Below are 14,618 nucleotides of genomic sequence, written 5' to 3' on the forward strand. Positions count from 1 at the left end.
CTGCGGAAAAGACGTCTCTCCTCTCTCCTTTTCTCCTTGTATCTCTCTCGTGCGCTACGGGTTGCTACGGATTGTAAAGTAGCCCTATATGCCGCATTTTTCTCTTCGGTGGCAGCACGACACTCCTCATCATACCATGGATTCCTTTGTGGAGGTCTCTGGTATCCAAGTATGGATTTTGCGGCTGTTTGCATGGAGTGGGCAATGCTTTGCCATTGCGCTGATATGTTATCGGGATGAGGAGTGCTTTGATTAAGCAATTTGGCTAGTTCAGTGGAATATGCTGTGGCTATCTGTTGTGTTTGCAGCTTACCGATGTCTAACTTTCGTGTTGTGTCTGTTCGTACTTTGTTTGCTATGTTTAAGCGGGTGCGTACCTTTGCTGCAACAAGGTAGTGGTCCGAATCAATGTTTGCGCCTCGGAACGATCGTACATCCAACACGCTCGATGAATGTCTTCCATCTATCACAACATGATCAATTTGGTTTCTTATTTTCTGATCTGGAGACAGCCAGGTGCCCTTATGAATATCGAGATGATTAAATCTGGTACTGCTAACTGCCATGTTTTTTGCAGCTGCAAAGTCTATCAGCCTCATACCATTGTCAGATGTTTCGCTGTGGAGACTGAATTTCCCGACTGTTGGGCCAAAGATATTCTCCTTTCCAATTTTGGCATTAAAATCGCCTAGAATGATTTTAATGTCATGGGCAGGGCAACGGTCATATGTTTCTTCTAAGCGCTCGTAAAATATATCTTTGGTCTGTTCGTCCTTTTCTTCAGTGGGAGCATGAGCGCAAATAAAGCTGATGTTGAAGAATGTAGCTTTTATCCGAATTGCAGCAAGTCTTTCATTCACTGGAGTGAAGCTGGATACCAGATGTTTTAGTCTCCGACTAACTACGAATCCACAACCAAATTCATGCTTTACGTCATGGCAGCTATAATACAGTGCTTCACCTTTAGGTGTTGTTGCGACGCCTTTCCCAATCCATCGTATTTCCTGTATGGCAGTAATATCGGTCTTGTACTTTTCAAGTACGTCTGCCAATGCGAAGACTGCACCTTCTCTATAAAGAGTGCGAACATTCCAGGTGCAGATTCGCAGATCATGGTCCTTAAAACGTTTGCGGGGTCCGTCAACTTTAGAGGGGTTTGTTTTTCTTTTCTTTCGTTTTTTCATAGTAGGCTGTTTTTTCTAGGGGAGGGTTACTAACCCGACGCCCAAACCCAAGTTTTTAACGTTCTTATGGGTGAACGCGCAGCACATGTTAACTCACTACCTTTAACGGGTGTTAAATGCAGTTCCCCAGGTGACACCACGGGGAGGTCAGTGTCCACTTGGGATGAAAGAGGGACCAAGATAAATCCTGGGCTTTGCCATGTTAAAACCGGTCAGGACCGTTGCTTGGTATCTTCCATCCCCTACGTCACCCCTTAGGAGGTCTTGTATTTATATTTATATAAGAACTTGTCCCTTTGCAAAACTCACTTAGGAACTCATATTTTTCACTATAATATTTAATAAATTTTTTAATATTAATAATGGTTTTTGAAATAAATTTGCAAATTTTCCATTATGGGAAATTTTTGTTTAATATTTTGTGGAATTTTTATTTTTTATTATGAGATTTTTTTGGTTTATTTTTTTTATTTATTTAAGCTAATTTATAAAAAAAGAAGTGAGAGAAGTCTCCCTTGTCCCTTATGGCATGTTTGTGGAACAATTATTATAATTTATAAAAAAGTTCCCTTTTGGAAATTGCTATTTCATATAATATTAAATTTTTTACATAAAGGGATATAATGTTTTGGTATTTTTTTCAAGTGCCGAATATGGACCTTTATATTAAATATGTTTTAATCAAAAATCCTAATAACCCCTCTTTTTCTTCTTCTCTTTCCAGCTGTAACCAACATTATTTGATTGACCAAAAATCCCTCACTAACGATCCTTCGCATAAATGTCACAACAAAGGATATCCATTTTTAGAAACAATGGTTTCACATGCCGCCTACCAAGAAGGCAAATAACGAAATGAAAGCAAAAGTAGAATTTATTTAATAATGTTTTACACAAAAAGAAAAACTACAAATTTACATAGAAATACAAACACCAACACATATCACACGGAATTCAAGTAGAGGAGAGTATCGTAACATTAGGAAGAATCAGCTGAAACAAGCCAAGCAAAACAAAGGAGGACAATTTAACGACAACGCAACAGCAAAAAATAAATATATCTTCCCATAATAAATGTATGGCAAATACAAACAAATGTAAATTGCATTAACAAATATCAAGACAACAACAACAATAAGAAATAATACAACAAAAAAGGCTCATCTCACCATCATCATCATTTTCATAGAAATCCAAGACAAATAACAACAAAAAACCAAAAGCGATACGGCGAAATACTACTCTCATTGCTGCCTCTATACATCATACACACTATATAACAACTAATGGATCCATATCATCATATACGTCAACATGTAAGTACAGCAATAACAACAATAGTAATAATAATGATAATATAAATACATATTAAAAATTTAACATATTTTTTAGGTTATGTAATAATGAGACTAGCATTCCATATTTTTCAAACAAAACAGCTGTCCCCTTTTGATGGCTTGAATCTGTAGGGGGAAGTGTATTCCAAACAATTTCAATATGGAAATCAAATATACCGATTTCCAATCTTAAACGGATATTTTATTATTTTCGATATTTTGAACGTTAAACTCGACGTTACTTCACCGCAATTAAACCTTAAAACAATCAATTTCCTGTCATGATTATATCTATAGAAGACCCATCAGGAGTTTTTTTATTTATAGAAGACCCCTTTATGGCGTCTTTTATTTATGGAAGACCCCATCAGGGGGTATCTTATCTATAGAAGACCCCCTGAGGAGGCCGTTTATCCCTTCAGGAGGAATTTCACCTACAGATGGTCCCATCGGGGGACTTTTATCTATAGAAGATCTATGCAGGACACCTTTAGGATGTCTGCTATCGATATAAGACCGCCTGAGTACGTCTTTTATCTATAGAAGACCCTATCTGGAGCTATTTTATCTATAAAAGGCCCCGAAGGAGGTCTTTAATCTATAGAAGACCCCATCAGGATATATTTCATTTATAGAAGACGCCTTGATGAGGTCTTTTATCTATAGAAGACCCCATCAGGATGTATTTTATTAATAGAAGACACCATCAGGAGGTATTTTATCTATAGAAGATCCCCTGAGGAGGCCGTTTATCTAAAGAATATCCCTTTTGGGGGAATTTCATTTACAAATGACTCCATCAGGGGACTTTTATCTATAGAAGATCTATGCAGGACACTTTTAGGATGTCGGCTATCGATATAAGACCGCCTAAGTACGTCTTTTATCTATAGAAGGCCCAAAGGAGGTCTTTAATCTACAGAAGACCCTATCAGGATATATTTTATTTATAGAAGACCCTTGATGAGGTGTTTTATCTATAGAAGACCCCATCAGGATGTATTTTATTTATAGAAGACACCATCAGGGGGTATCTAATCTATAGAAGACCCCCTGAGGAGGCCGTTTATCTAAAGAATATCTCTTCAGGAGGAATTTCACCTACAGATGGTCCCATCAGAGGACTTTTATCTATAGAAGATCTATGCAAGACCCCTTTAGGTTGTCTGCTATCTATATAAGACCGCCTGAGTACGTCTTTTATCTATAGAAGACCCTATCAGGAGGTATTTTATCTAAAAAAGGCCCCAAAGGAGGTCTTTTATCTATAGAAGACTCCATCAGGGGGTCTTTTTCCTTATGGATGACCAAATCAGGAGGACTTTTATAAACAATTTCCTATAGTGTTTATTTTACTTTAGGAGATCTAACTATAGAATTAATCCCTCTTTCGGTGTATATGTCATAGAAGACTCATATAGGAGGTCTTCTATTTATAGATGACCCTTATTGGAGATCTGCTATGTATATAAGATCTCCTTAGGAGTTCTTCTGTCCATAGCAGCCCCTTCAGTAGTATAACAGGCTTTTCTGGATATCTCTGTATAACATTCCCATTCAGAAGGTTCAAGAAGTTTTCTTTCTATCTTCGAGTTATTCTGTGTATATCAAATACCTTCAGGAGATCATTTATGTATAGCAAGTCGTTTTGAGAGTTTGTATATCTGTAGAAGAGCCCTTTGGGACATCTATGTATCGCAGACCCCTTTGCGAGATCTTCTATGTATAGCAGACTTCTACAGGAAGTCTTCCATTTATAGCAGACCCCTTAAGGTGTTCTTCTATGTATAGCTTGAGCTCTTCTATGTATCTTAGACACCTCCAAACGAATTTCCCTGACTTATGTCATATCTCTTTTGAGTAAACATTCGAGTTTAACTACAAATATCCCAAAATTTTCCCCCTACCCTTTAAGCTATGAATATAAAGCAAAAGCGAGACAGTCTTTTTAAACTTACTACCTGTGGTCCTAAACGAATTTCCATACCCCTTACCTATCCATTTCAGTAAAAACAAATATTTTATTACAAATCTTTTTTATTTATTAAAAATCCCCCAATAAATTTCTCCCCCATTACCTTTATGTAGACTCGACTGTAATGCATTTTGATTTAAGTTTCCCTTGGCCATCACCACCACCGTCATCAGAGCTTCGAGTCGTCTGACGGTAGCGGTAAAGTGGTGTAATGTTTGGATTGAATTTCACACATTTCTCTTTGGTATTTTATATTTTCTTTCATGGCTGCTATGCCAGCCATTCATCCAACCATCCATTCAATTGTTAAGGGAAATGAACAAAAAAAAAACAGCAACGAAAAAAGAATGCTAGTCGGAATTACACATGTATTTTTCGCTTTAGTGCAACTACAACACGTACTAAATACATACTTACATATTACCTATGTACATAAATATATAATTTTTTTTGTAAATATTAATTTAATTTCCTCTTTTTATGTACAATTTTTTTCTTCTTCTTTTTTCTTTCAATTAACTATGTTGACGACAATGTCATTGCTGCTGTTGCCTACCGCAACCCACTTGCTGCTCTTCTTGTTTATCCATTATGCTGCTGCTGCTGCCCATTTGTCTACTCTTGTTGCTTTGTTACACAGTATCAACCACCCACCAGACCAGAATTGCATCAAAAATGCAATCGTGGTTCACATTCAAGTGATACAAGTTCAGCATACAGTGGCAGTGATACGATGGCATCCGTTTACGGTTCATCACTGGATGGTGAGGAGATTGATTTCTCCGGTTTGGTCGAATCAACAGTTGATTCCGATGAAGAAGATTTGGCGGAATCTATGGACGTAAGTAGAACATTTATTTTTTTTTTATTTTTTTTATTGTTATTATTATAAACTTATATACGATTTTTTTACAAACAATCTCAGTAGGTTCAGAAGACCCTTTAGGAGGTATACCATACTAGGCCTCATTAGGAGAGCTTCTATATACAGAATTCCTTCAAGAGGTCTTCTACCAGAGAGCCTTTTGAATATTGCATACTTATTTAAGAGGTTCTCTATTTTTAGAAAACCAGTTTAGGAGGTCTTCTTTCTACAGAAGACCCCTTTAACAGGTCTTTTATATATTGAAGACCTCTTGAGGTTGTCTTTTACCTATAGAATACTCTTTGGGATGGTGTTTTATCTATAAAAGACACCTTTGAGGAGGTCATTTTAATGTATGCAAGGAGGAGTTTTTATATTTAGAAGACGCCTTCAGAAGGTATTTTATCTAGAGATGACGCATTTAAGAGATCTTCCATATACAGGAGACTCCCTTAGGATGTCTTCTGTTTATAGAAGACACCTTAGGGAGGTCTTCTATCTATAGAAGACCTATTTAGGAAGTCTTTAATCCCTAATGGAGGGGTTTAATCTATAAAACACCCCTTTAGTACCTGACTTATGTGTAGAATGCACCTTTGAAGACCACCTTAAGGGGGTTTCCATCTATAGAAGACCCCTTTAGGAGGTATTATATCTATGGAAGACTCCTTTAGGAAATCAATCTATAGAAGACCCCATCAGGAGTTCTTTGTCTAGAGAAGGCCCCAACAGTAGGTGTTTCATCTATGAAGAGCAGTATCAGGAGGTATTTTATCTATAGGACATCAATTTAAGGGGTAGTATATCTATAAGACCAGTTGAGGAAAACCCCTTTGGGAGGTCTTCTATGTAAAGACGACTCATTTGGGAGGTCTTCTGTATATAGAATACCACTTTGGGAGGTCTTCTATTTATAGAAGACCCAATTGTAAGGTCTTCAATGTATAAAATATGTTTTAGGAGGTCTTCTATATATAGAAGACCCCTAAAGGAGTTACTCTACTTATAGAAGACCCCTTAAGGTGTTACTCTGCTTATAGAAGACCCCTCTAGGAGATTTTCTACATATATAAGACCCCTCTAGGAGATTTTCTACATTATGTATAGAAGAGGTTTAGGAGGTATTTTATGTATAGAAGAACCCATTAGGAGGCATTCTATGTATGAAACACCCATTTATGAGGTCTTCTATATATAGAAGACCCCTATGGGAAGTTTGCTATAAGCCCCTTATGGGAGACCCCTATGGGAGGTGTTCTATGTACAGAAGACCCTTTATGAGATCTTCTATGTATAGGAGAACCCTTCTGGAGGTATTCTATGTATAGAAGCACCCTTTGGGAGGTCATCTACGTATAGAAAGCAAGTATTTGGAAAGTATTCTACGTATAGAAGGCCTCTTCAGGAAGTCTTCTTTCTAAAGAAGATCCCTTCAGGAGGTTTTCTATTTATAGAAGATCCATCAGGTGGTCTTCTACCTATAAAGGACCACTTCAGGAGGTCTTCTATCAATATTAGACACCTTCAAGAGAACCTCCCTTTATTGAAGACCCCTTCAGGAGGTCTTCTATCTACAGACAGCTTCTTCAGGTGGTCTTCTACCTATAGAATACCGCATCAGGAGGTCTTCTATCCATAGAAGACACCTTCAGGAGGACTTGTATCTATAGAAGACACCTTCAGAAGGACTTCTGCTTAATCTGGCTCTGGGTCTATCTCCAAATCTCTAGAAATGTGGTGGACGTGATGCAACCACAATGCTACAATAGTTGGTTGAGTAGGTTTAGCAGGGCAGTTGAAAACGTGCAGTGTATTCTGTGGAAATGTTCCGGTGTCATCAATTCTTGCCCCACAGGACTTTAGATGGCTGCACCATTCGGAACGTAGTTAAGCCAAAACTACTCCGATTTGTCGTGGCAGCTGACGTTTTTCAGCTGCGATAAATGGGGGATGTACTCTGATGACAGTGTCACACGATAATTATGTATGGCATCTGAGAGCTCATCTGTTATGCAAACCTGCTTTGATAGGCTTGATGATCTTGTTCAACCTCTCTCTAGATCAAGAAGATTCAACTTGACATGCCAAGGGTGGGGGGGGGAGTCCTATACGGTAATTTCGATGACTGTCACGTAACACCTCAGCAAGTTCTGGAAGGAGAGTTAATCTCCTCATGCAGATGGTCCACTTATATCATGCTGAGGCATTCTGTTGCAGTTCTCTGGAAGGCGTTTTGGCAGATTCGAATATATGGCGTTCCACTTATGTTTTGTGGACAATAACTCACCAATGTTCAACTTATCGCGTTATATGTGATCAACAAGAATTTCTTGTCTGCGGCTAAGGACTTGAGGATCTTGTTCCTACATCTCAGCTTGTCCCACGGACAATGTAGCGAAAACTGACACAATTTCGGGTGGGAACGACAACTCTGATCTGAAAATTGACGTTGTTAGCTAAGGAGCGAATCTCAGCATGAGTCGGGAAAGTTCTTCTGTGAGCAAGATAAGATTGATACCACGGTTATCCCTTGTCCATCGAACAGAGAGGGGTCTTCCTCAATTGTTGCAGAAAGCACCAGCCTAGACTGCAAGATCGCAACTCCCTCAGGCTATAAAACATCGGCAGTAGCCGTTAAAACCATTCTATTTATGAACGGCGCTTTGGGGGCGAAGTTGTGGAGGACGAGATGTACCTTTCCCTCACATCCCAACCCACTAAAAGAAGTAAGACCATGGAAAGGAAGGATAAGCTTGGTTACAGAAGGGCAGTGCATTACTGCAAAAAATTTCAACAATATTTCTGAAGCGGAATTTTGGGAGTAAATACAATTCGTGAGGCGTTTCAAAAGGAAATATCTTCTAGCTCAGAAGCGTTTCTTCCCAATCCAACGCATTCCGATCTCTGTAGTGGGATTCTGTAACTCATTTTTGCTGTTACCGATAAAAATCGCTAAAATTAAATCGCAAAATTATGACTTAAAACATAAAGAAAAGTTGACATCACTGTTTGTCTCGGTAGAGGCTAGCGACTACTTTTTATTCGTCGTTAATTATCGAAATTATAAGCATTTTAATTTTACCGACAATTATCGATAACAGCAAAAATGAGTTACAGAATCCCACAACTGGTCCGAATGTGACCAATAGCCCAAAGACTGCGCTTGCGCTGTTCAAGGTGTTTTTTTTTTATCCGTGGATGTCCTTAAGAAGGCCTTCCATCTTTGAAAACCCTTTATGACTTTTAAGGGTCTTTTTTATAGATGGTCGTAAGACTTAAAATGCTCCTAAAAGGACGCCAGACATTCAAATGCTATAAAATAACCTTAAAAAGAGAGGTTGCCCAATTGAACGCTTTCCCTTACCCAATCTAATTGTGCTAATTTACCTAATTTAAACAATTGCGTGTTATTCTTAAATACTTAATTATTTAATTTAAGGTATTTAAGAATACATATTTTCTTTGTCTCTCTATTTCGAAAGATATAAATTGTCACCTAACTATCAATTACAACACACCGAACAATAAACAAATTGCAGTTTTCAGAGAAAAAGAATTTAGAACGTCAAACTATTGAACTTCTATTGTTGAATGGCAAAACCAGCGGTGTCTAAACGCTTTACCTCCCCATCACCGCCACCTTCCATCTTCTTTCAACTAGCATTTCCCATGCAAAACATTAAAAACACACCCAAGAATATTTGACGCTATTTTGTCTACAACAAGTAGCTGTGACTGAGTGGGGCATTAGAATAATAAAAAAGTAACAAACACATGACAACAACAACTACATTACCCACTGGGCTGGCTATATGGCAGATACACAACGTATGCAGCAAACATTAGACGACAATAAAAGCCCCAAATCTGTGATAATATAGAGACCCACAAAATAGTAGTGACGTTGTTGCCAGTGCCAGCCAACAAAGCGATGGCTACTAGACTTGCAAAAAAAGATTTACAACACGAAATGCAAACGTTTTTAAAACGATGTAGTCGTACATTTTGCCGTCGCCATCGTCATCTCTATGGTAAACTAATTTAAATAAGCTTTGACAACAAACAAAATGTTAAAATAGAAAGTTTAAACATTTTATACACCGAGTAGACAGACAATAACCGCATAACAATACAAATGCGACCGACACTGCCTGCCGAACCGCAAAGTAATAAAGGAAACAAAAAGTCATACCTAACAATAAAGCAAAATAAACAAACCATTTGATGAACGCCATGAGAAAAAATAGCGAAAATGAAAACAAAGCGCACAACAATCGTTCATTTTTATTTTATTTGCTTTTTTTCTAGCGGTACTAATAAATAGGCAGAAGCAACGGCCAATAGTTAGAGGACAAAAGGGTTATTCAGGTTAGATGTGTGACCATTAATCAAAGGCAATGAACTCTTGAGGCGTATTTTTTTAGTAATAAATCCATAAGAAGATGTGTGAATAAATCATTTTGGGATGAAGAAAATTTGTGAACCTACCTTTTTCTTAAAATGTTGGCTGATGAAATCTAAACAAAGGGATTGAATAGGTGCTGATTAGGGACACAAAATTCAAAAGAGTGTGATGAACACTGCATAACAATCGAGGTTCAATAGTTTGTGGGTCAACGGGTGCCGTGTTCTAATTTATAAGATGTGGCTCAGATATATACATAATTCGCAATTTTTAGCTGCATAGAGGTCTATGCGTTAAAGAAAATCCTCGTTTTCTCTAAGAATTTTGTAAAAAATTCTGTCAAACACCCTAATATCAGTCGCAAGGTAAAGCCGAAAACACATCCAACGTTTGAGTAAAGTTTTGTGTCATTTCTGGTAGAAGAACAGAAGACAAACTGGTGCAGCCAATTTTTAATTTTTCTTTATTTTTTAGCCGAAATGACTCAAAACTTTGCTCAAATGTTGGATGTGTTTTCGGCTTAAAAGAATTTTGCGAGAGTGTCACACTTCTTGGCAGTTTTCTATCCTATCTAGATGTTTTTGGAGAAATTATCTTCTTTTCTATATCATTCATTCGTAATTTTTTGAAACCACCACCCACACAGTGTAGCCAGCCAGCCTTCCTTTTAAGAAAAACTGAAACCGTTTTTGCAAATTCCTAATTCTAACATTTCCAAAATAAAAATTGAAGACAATAAATTTGCAAATCAACTTTTGTTGTCTGCGAATTTCACCAAATTCGGAAGTGTGGCAATAAATTCTTTTGAATAACGGCGTTTCTAAAGAGTGCCCAGATTTGATACACTTTCTGAACATTGAAAATGCCTTAGTAAGGTAGGTATTATAAATTTATTATCATGGAATAGAAACATGTAAAAAAGTATCAGTCGGCTTTGTCGACAGAGATATACCCTCAGCCAATGTGAATCGAATCTTTCATCTACGGATCTAATGTATTAAGGATCTTTCCTGACCCTGACTGACAAAAATGTGGATTAGAGTTAGAGTTCAAAAGTGTTGCGGAATAGGTACTTAAGGGAATGGACCAACATAGTCCATTATGGAAGCGCATCTTATTTTGGAAGTAATATCTTTCCGATTGATATAGTGGCAAATATGACGAAGGCCACATATTGGACCAAATCGGTTGATCATTTCGAGAGTTATCGTTGCTCTCCAGTCACTGTGGGCTTTTTATACCGCGAATGCTTCAACAAAAATCAAAGTGATTCGAGAACAGGCCTTAAAGTGAACTTATCCGAAATTTTGTGTGAGAGATACCCGTAGGAGTGGATAACTATGGTTCTTATTCGAACCTGATCTATATCTGGTAGATATGTTAGGGTGTGTAAAGTATGGACCAAATCGGTAAATACCTTTAGGAGTTATCGTGCGCACAATTTTTCCGAAAATTCTTGAACTTTTGTTGTTGTTGTAGCAGCTTCTACAAGTACATGTAAATATTTATTTTATTGATTCGGCTCTGCCTCCAGCTCCAAGTTCAGAAAGGACGCCACCTGAATATGATTAGTCCAAAGAGAGAGAGAGAGGAGTTAAGTCAGTCGGGTTGGCTGGGCAGTTAAACAGGTGCTGCGTAGTATGCGGACCGGTGCCACATGCTGGGCAGATATTCCGCGTGCCATCAATCCTGGCCCAGTAAAAATTGAGGCGGCTGCACCAACCAGATCTAAGTTGTGCCAACACGACTCTCGTTTGTCTTGGCAGCTGTTGTTCTTCCGCTGCCACGGGTGGTGGATGATCTTCGAGGACGATATTCACACTGTAGGCTGCCAGAGCCTCTGCAACCGCATCAGTATGAATGTCTCTTAAACCTGCCTGGTATGCACGTTGATCTAGAGGTTCTCTTTTATATCTTCGGACCTCTCTCTCCAGATCTCGATAATCCTCCCTAACCTGCCTGGGGGGTTTAGGCATATCCACCAGACGGTGATTGTTGTTGTTGTTGTTATAGCAGCATAAAAACCTACGTAGAATCATAGGTTTGATGCTGGGTTGGCAGCCGCTGGCCGAAACACTATGGTTTCGGGTCAATCCGGTACGAAAGAACCCGCTACCCGGTGATTTGGATGGTCTTGCCTATAGCATCCAAGCAAGTACTGCATCGTCAACATCCTGTTGTGTCGACGCACAGGAAGGATCTTGGTCTCCTCTTGTAAATGGTCCACTGCAGACATGAGGCTGTTCTCAGGGCAGCATTCTGGCAGATTTGTCCATGTGGTGAACAGTGTGGCTGTTGACTTAGTGGTGGATATTTTCATATTCCTCGCGTGGAAAAACTCTACAAGATCAATGAGATAGGCATTTAGCCTGTAACAAACGTTAACGATATTGGGACCTGACGCCATGAGTGTACAATCATCCGCGTACGTAATTAAATCAATGCCGTCGGGAGGGCGTGGAGTTGCAGAGAGGTAGAGGTTAAAGATATCACCCCTCCTTGGGGAACTCCCTGCTTCACTCTACGGGGTTTGGACTTCCTGTCTCTGAATTCCTCGTATGACTGGCGACCACACAAATAGTTGATGACCCAGCGTTTCTGACAAGGCCGGAGGGTAGTATTCTCGATATCCTCAAACAGCCTAGCATGGCTGACCGTATCAAACGCTTTGGTCAGATCCAATGCTACCATCACTGTTCTGTGACATGGTACTGTGTGACATGGTACATGCTACTGATGATCTGCAACTGGATAACACGTTCTGATGCCGGGGAGGAGTAATGCCTCGAGTATCTTTGCTACTGGTGATAGACCAGGGTTCGATAGCGCCTTAACCGTTGTCCACAATTTATTACAGCCGGCTCCAATGTTGCAACACTTCAGATGTTCTATAGAACTATATATATATATATATATATATATATATATATATATATATATATATAGCCACTATATATAGCCACTTTTTCCGCTTGTGTTCACTGACTAATCTATTGACTTGCATTGTCAGTTCCCTGACTCTGGGGTCGTTAGGGTTCGTGCGGCGAAGCTCATCACGCTCATTAGCTAATCCCGTCGCCTCTGCTGGGAAATTGGTTCTTATTTCAGGTATTCGACCAGCAGGGATAAAGCGAGCGGCTACAGCAGTGATGATGTCTCGGAACTTCCTCTCTGCTACCCGAACATCAGAGGGACTGGGCAGTTCTCTGAAGCGTTGATTAGTGAACTCTCTGAAACCTTGCCAATCCGCTTTTCCATGATTAATGAAAGTGTGGCGTTCAGAGGTTATGAAGTCTGGTGGTCTGTTTATGGAGATGAGGATTGGGAGATGGTCCGACCCAAGGGAAATGACGGGCGCTGCCATGTCACGTCATTCGTCAGACCGGGTGACACGATAGATATGTCAGGTGAACTGTGGCAGTCTCCTCTAATCCTGATGGGTGCGTCCTCGTTCGCAGTGCAGAATGTGGAGCTATCTATTTGCTCAGCCAGATCTGTACCTCTCTGGTCATTACCTAGAGCTGAATGCCATAACACGTGATGTGCATTGAAATCCCCTAGGACCAGCCGGTTATCACCTCGCAACAGAGATCTGATGTTAGGCAAATAACGCGGGACACAGCTATTGACCGGCGGGATATACACATTCAGCAGTTCTATCTCGGCGGATCCCCACCTTACCGCTGTACTGGTGCAGTAGGACTGGACAACTGGTGCAGTAGGAATGTAAGCCCTCCACCCCCACTTCTTGTACGATCCCGGCGAAGAACGTTGTATCCATCAAAACTCCGAAGACTGCAGTTGTTGCACAGCTTCGTTTCCTGAATCGCCGCGACCATAATATTTCTCCGACTCATAAAGTCCACGATCTCATTGATCTTGGTTCGAAGACCATCGCAGTTAAACTGCAAGAATGTTACATCCTCAGGAACTGGGACAGCAATACGCGGTGTTAATGGCTGCTGCTGATACTGTTGTCTAGGAGATTGCGGAGGAGTTTCATAATCCGATGATGTTGATGACGAGACTCACTGGGGTTCATATTGGCGCAGCACGAGGCAACATAAACCCTGTCGTAATACTCTCTCAGGTAGGTCAGGCCTGAACAGTTCTTAAAATGCACCCATGCTTGGCACCCGTTGCATCTCATTGACACCGACCTACGGTGGATAAGACGTTGACAAACAGTGCAGAACCATGGCCTGGGGTTACTTTCAATCCCGGCACGGACCAAAATAAATCCGGAGCAGGCATTCCGGGACATGCCGCTTCCAAGATAAAAAAGACGAACACGAACAAGTAGTTGCTGAGGTGACGGCCCCTGGCCGAGAAGATGGTTCCTCGGGTCAATCCGGTACATAGAACCGGCCGTCGTGGGATTGTTGAACTTTGTGAACTTTTGTGGGTGAGGTACCTGAAGGAGTGGACCGATATGGTTTATCTTCAAACTAAAACTGTATTTGGACAAGATATTACGAAGGCCATATTTTGGTTCGAATCGGCCGATCCATTCGGGAGTTATCTTGCGCTCTAATCACTACACACGGGGTCGTAGGGATTTTTTTGCACCTTTCAGGCTATTTTATCAGGAAGTATGGACTTGCCCCTAATGAAACTTGTACCGTCGTATGCGGGGCAGTGAATGCCATGTTTGTTTTTTTGACATTGCTGCCAGATTTACTATTTTCCGTTCCTTTACTTTTGTTCAAAACTTGTTGCGTGAGAGCAATTTTGACAGTTCTCTCTTTTGCTACTTTTACTACTAAAAAAAGTAAAGGAACAAAGCTATAAAAGCCCGAATTTAAATTCTCAATTCCATTGAATTATCTATCAAATAATTGATATACTTGCC

The 14,618-nt window shown here is 39.8% G+C and overlaps 1 protein-coding gene across 11 annotated transcripts in view; it reads left to right on the forward strand.

Annotated features, from left to right (window-relative positions):
• PDZ-GEF (PDZ domain-containing guanine nucleotide exchange factor) overlaps nucleotides 1–14,618 on the forward strand; it is an 85,390-nt gene that overhangs the window by 42,781 nt on the left and 27,991 nt on the right. For all 11 annotated transcript variants that reach the window (XR_012410183.1, XR_012410186.1, XR_012410184.1 and 8 more), the window contains 2 exons: nucleotides 1,909–2,500; nucleotides 5,137–5,337. Coding sequence is in view for 7 of the 11 variants with exons in the window: in XM_073967247.1 (XP_073823348.1) it covers nucleotides 2,471–2,500; nucleotides 5,137–5,337 (231 nt within the window). In the remaining 4 variants the exon portion in view is untranslated. The remainder of the gene's footprint in view (nucleotides 1–1,908; nucleotides 2,501–5,136; nucleotides 5,338–14,618) is intronic.

This window comes from Musca autumnalis, unplaced genomic scaffold, assembly GCF_047663935.1.
Source record: "Musca autumnalis isolate F117 unplaced genomic scaffold, ASM4766393v1 scaffold_2, whole genome shotgun sequence".
Lineage (NCBI taxonomy): Eukaryota > Metazoa > Arthropoda > Insecta > Diptera > Muscidae > Musca > Musca autumnalis.